General features: G+C 38.0%; 1 protein-coding gene across 1 annotated transcript in view; it reads left to right on the top strand.

The window, feature by feature from the left end:
* Positions 1-212: 212 nt before the first annotated feature.
* The window catches only part of LOC118429694 (von Willebrand factor A domain-containing protein 3A-like), a 19,858-nt gene continuing 14,922 nt past the window's right edge, over positions 213-5,148 (top strand). The window contains exons 1-8 of the mRNA XM_035840291.1: positions 213-369; positions 1,796-1,997; positions 2,475-2,599; positions 2,954-3,043; positions 3,222-3,276; positions 3,822-3,923; positions 4,242-4,348; positions 4,904-5,029. Of these exons, the coding sequence (XP_035696184.1) occupies positions 344-369; positions 1,796-1,997; positions 2,475-2,599; positions 2,954-3,043; positions 3,222-3,276; positions 3,822-3,923; positions 4,242-4,348; positions 4,904-5,029 (833 nt within the window). The 5' untranslated portion in view covers positions 213-343. The remainder of the gene's footprint in view (positions 370-1,795; positions 1,998-2,474; positions 2,600-2,953; positions 3,044-3,221; positions 3,277-3,821; positions 3,924-4,241; positions 4,349-4,903; positions 5,030-5,148) is intronic.

The following is a 5,148-nucleotide window of genomic DNA, read 5'->3' as shown; positions in this document are numbered from 1 at the left end:
TGTTTTAGAGGACACAGATGTGATTGCAATACTACTGTGCATTCCCCCCTACACGTACAATGGTACAGTCTGGCCCCCTCTCCCCGGCCTACTCTCCCCGGCCTGTCCTCCCCATATGGCTGGCACCGGGAGCGCTCCTTACCCAGATGCATTACGGGAAGGAATATGCAATTTGTAACATGGCTGCTAGATGTCGTTGCTAGACCGTAAACAACCCGGAAGTAGCCATTGGCAACCCGATACACAATAGCGACTTGCGCCATTTTGAAACGTATTAGGGGCTTCTTCGTTTGTCCTTGATGTCCATTAGTCCTGGGAAATAAGAGGGAAAGAAGTTGCAGATATGGCTACAGAGGAGAGTGAGACAAGGTAAGGATTCGTTTTAAATCCCCAACATACGCTGTAACATCCCTAACATATCCCGTTCATTTGTTGGGGAATATGTGGGTTGTTGGGAGGGGGGCGTACATAACCTTATCCACCTTGTTTTTCAGGTTCCAATGTAAAGTTCTGCTTCAGTCAGCATTACACGATAGTCACTTTCACTCGGTATATTTTTATGTGAAAGACACAGAAGCTGATCAATTGGCTTGAATATACACCACAAATCATGCAGCAAAAATTTTGCCTTTTGGCTGTTGAAAACCGACAAAAATTGTTTTGTGTAGCATGCAAGTTGGTCTTATCATAGCTTCTTCTATTTTTCCCCTGGATGACTTATAGACTGACGAAGGAGATTGAAAGGTGTCTCTTTTTTAGCATCATCAAATATAAAATAACATAATGATATTAATCTTTGTAAAGTAACAACCGTAAAATAGCATAAAGCTCATAAATATCCCCTTTATAGTTAATCACAATGTTACGATTTGTGATCTTTTTATGTAGCATTTAGCATCTAAAGCATTCCCCTTTGCAGGTTTTCTCCCGTAGTGTAGTCAGCTATGGGTACAGTTTGCAGTAGCAGTGGTGGGAACACATGTATCAGGTGCAGGTGTAGCTGTGGTATTTCAGGTGTAATGGGTGGGCACCTGGCACCAACACCACCAGTTTATGTCCCTGTCTGCTCTGCCACCTTGCAACACTGATGCTAAAAAAATTGCAGATTGAAATAAAAATGGTGGCTTTGGAAGGATTTTACATCAGTATGTACACTTGACCATCATGCTACTGCCAACTCACTTTTACAACTTATTTTCTTTGGCTGTTTAATGGCAAAAAATTTACAGGCCCAATGCTAAGAAAAGGAAAACATCCTTAGTTTATTGATTTGATATTTTAATTTAGTTATGCCCTTGTGGCCACACCAATTCATTTTTTACACATTCTCAGATTTTTGCTGGAAAATAAATGCGGCAAAAAAATGACATTGTAGCACTTGTGTGTATAGCCAGTCAGCCATGTATTGATACAATCATTATATAGATCTGTACTCAAATAGATGTGCCAATATTTTACATTATTTCTCAATGCTGTAGAATGGATGTCAGTCCAAGGTAAGTTATGTCCCCATAGGCTATCATCCAAAATAGATAAAATAAACTCATGATACTAGTGAAGCCTTTGGTTGCTTTCAGTGGAAATATTTTCATCAATTTTGATTCTGTGACTTTTCAACATAGATTAGACTTGACAGGAACCCCTGCCACTATCCACTTCAAGCTATATAATTAATGAAAATGTATTATATAAACAGGAAAGTTCCTTTTCTACTAGTATGATTAGATGTACAGAATACCATATACATGTATATTGGTGTCAACTGTTATGAATACGTCTTCTCTGTACCACCCAGCTCACTAGCGGAAGAAGAGATCTCCTCCGATGAGGCTGAAACTGTACGCCGTCTCCACGATGCCTCCAGCCAACCAGATGAGACCTTCATCACGGAGAGCAGGAAGCGGCCGGAGTGGCGCGACATCGACATCCCGCCGGCGCCGTACCCGCTGTCTAATGACATGTTCATTACTAAAGTGGAGCATACAAAAAATCTCCTGGTCAGTAATAGTTAATAATTTCACAAAAACCTTTCAATGAAATAATAAAAAATATAGTCCTATTTCCTACAGTCTAATTTTGCCAAAAGAAAAGAGTAACTTCAAATTTTTATGTCTTGGTTGATCATAGAATATTCAGTTCTATTTTATAGAAAAAGATAATCCTAAAAACATTTTGTCAATAGTCAGACCATATTTCTACATATACTTTCCTGTATAGCTTTGGTTGACTATTTCTGAATTAGAAAAATGCTTTTCTGTGTCTGAATCCGTCAATGCGTCACAAAATAAAATATTGTCCTGTTTTATTCGTTTGGACATATAAAAGTTTTCTGAGTTACAGATATCAACAAAATTGAGTATTCTACTGTTTAGAAAGTAAAGAGTCTGTGAAATGACTGGGTTGACGTCACAAAGGCTCAACCTGTATTATGATGGTAATCACCTCATAACTACTGTGTGCTTCTTGTTGTACAGAGAGCCAAGGATGTGGAGGCTGGGTTTGGGGAGGGGCAGTCATCAGAAGAGTGGCTCATCAACCACAGTATCGAACATGAAGGGCTCACGATAAAGGACGTACTGACCAAGGGGAAAGTCACTCAGTAAGGAACCTCAGTGAATTTGATAATATGAGTGCTTAACAATATGTTATGTTTATTTGATGTCTACAAAATGTACATGGAGTCTACATCTCCCAATAGTTGCTACAGAGCATTTGATATGTGTACCAATGTAAGCAGGTTTACTGATTTTTGTGGAATTTTTTTTTCTCAGTTGATTAGTTTAGAATTTTCCTGTACTGCATTTCCAGCATTTTAGTGGTAGTTAGTTCTATTAATTTGAATTGATTGATATACAATGTCATGTATTAGTGTATCTACTAACTGAATGCATGTGAATGAACTGTATAAGTAAAATAAAATGCATCTAAATGTTTGTATTTTTTTCCAATTCAGGCCCAAGTCTAAGATGAGCTCAGAGAAACCCATGAAACACCTCCAGTTTGAAGCCACTGATGTCAACGAGTTTGAGTATAAACTTAATTTGTAAGTTCTCAAAGTTTATGTGCTTGCTTTTGTGAAGAGAGAAGTTTGCATACAAATAAATTCCCTTCCTCTGTCTCATCCAGTATTGTCATGCTTTAATAATTTGTTGATGATACATGATATTACACAGTAACATCTCATCACAATTTTGAAAATTAATTTTTGCTGTACTTTTCAGAGCAATCGAACAGTACCACAAGAGAATAAAATGGCTTCTGCAAGGGACAAAACGGGTGAGTGACTCCAGCATGAACATTACTTTCAACTTGTTACTTCCCACAGAATTATATCATACTATTCCCACTCTTGCATTGCTGAAGACAAGAAGTTTTATTATCTTTTTCTGTTCCTGTAAGGCCACACCAATTTAATTTCTTGGTTCACGGATTTTTTCATAAAAAATATGGAGCGAAAGGGCGAAATAAAAATAAAAATAAAAATTGTAAAATGGTTGGGGTAAAGGTAACGACTAATCCAAGACATAAAGAAAAAAAGTTTTCAGCTTGAAAAAAGTACAAAAACACTATTATTGTACAGTAACAGCACCTGTACCCACGCTTTAAGGAGCTTATAATATAAAGCCCAATTCGCTATCCCAGAAAGTTGGTGAATGGTTTCATTGATGGTGAAAATTTGCTGAGTGGTAGTTTTTATTTATTTATTTTTTTTCAAAAAAATAGGAGCGAGCGAATCCGTGAACCAAGAAATTAAATTGATGTGGCCTAATATATTTTGATGTATCTTACACTTTTTCTTCTGTTCTAATGTTGTTTTCCAGCACTTTGGTCTGGTGAAGGGTACCAAGGTTGCTGTTTTGATTGACACATCAGATGCAAACTGTGCATTTGGCAGGATCAATGCTTTCAAGGATGAAATTGTGGTAAGTGACATTACATGTCCCACTCAACCATTACAGTACATGCAGGTTATGTTTTAGATTCCCTAGTAAAATATTGTGGTGTTGCTTAGTACCACTCAATCTTTGTAGTAGTCAGTCACTCATACAGTTAAATGTTTTAGATTCCTTGTAAAATGTGTATGATGTATTGCTTCCAAGAACACATTCAGTTTTCAGAAACACATTCAGAAATATATACTAGTTTGTATCAAACCCTGTACATGTGAGTACTACAATGTATTGTAATGATGGACCATTTTAAAGTGATGAGTCACTTGATGAATATATTTGCATCTGCAGCACCTGATAGATGAACAGCTGAGCACGAAGGACGGTCTGTACTTCATGTCCTTCGGCACAGATGTGCAGCCGCTCTGGGACAACGTCAGAGATGTCAATGTCAGAACGTAAGTAACGTTGCTGTTTTGACTTTATTTAGATTGTAAACAGTACAATACACGTAGGCCACGGGCAGAAATTGCATAACAGTCAGAGCAATGTGTGTATAAGCCAATAAAATGTCATATTGACACTGGCTACTTGAAAATTCCTGTTTACTTTATACATGTGAAGGATTTAGAAAAATAGATTACAGAATGAAGGACTTGTCTGACAAAGTCATAATCAGAATGAAATCACAATATACCTTCTTTGGACCATGGTTGGGAGTAAGCTATTAGTAAGGTACATGTAATTTGTGGCCAGAAGGTAGTTTGTCAGGTTGTGTACTATTCTTTATAGAATAACTGCGCCAAGTGACTGTTATTTTCAAAAATCATACCCTAGTTGGATGCAATCAAAAGAAAAAACTGGTGCTAGAATAGGACTGAATGGATTCCAGACTACTCTCAACCCAGCGCCAACCTTGGTTCGGATGTGGATGGTCAGGGGCAGATTTGCTTGAAGAGCTCAACTTGTTTTCACTTGTTTTCATGTTAGACAAATGTTTGTTTCCCATACAGACTTCAGGAGGCCCGTGAGTGGATGGCCAGGAGAGAGGGCACCGGGGGCTGTAACCTACTCAGGGCACTGAAGAAGGTTCTGACGGTCAAGAAAGTCAACTACTTACTCATCATACTGGGCAACTGGTAAGAAAAACTTTGTTCATGTCTTAAACAATGGAAAAAGCAAGGGACTTTTCTTAATGAGCTGTCAAAGCAGAAGTATTTGATGTGATTCCGTCTACTACCCAACTCTATACGGGGGA

The sequence above is a fragment of the Branchiostoma floridae genome, chromosome 13, assembly GCF_000003815.2.
Source record: "Branchiostoma floridae strain S238N-H82 chromosome 13, Bfl_VNyyK, whole genome shotgun sequence".
NCBI lineage: Eukaryota > Metazoa > Chordata > Leptocardii > Amphioxiformes > Branchiostomatidae > Branchiostoma > Branchiostoma floridae.
The sequence above is the reverse complement of the archived record's forward strand: the minus strand, read 5'-3'. Positions and strand labels throughout refer to the sequence as shown.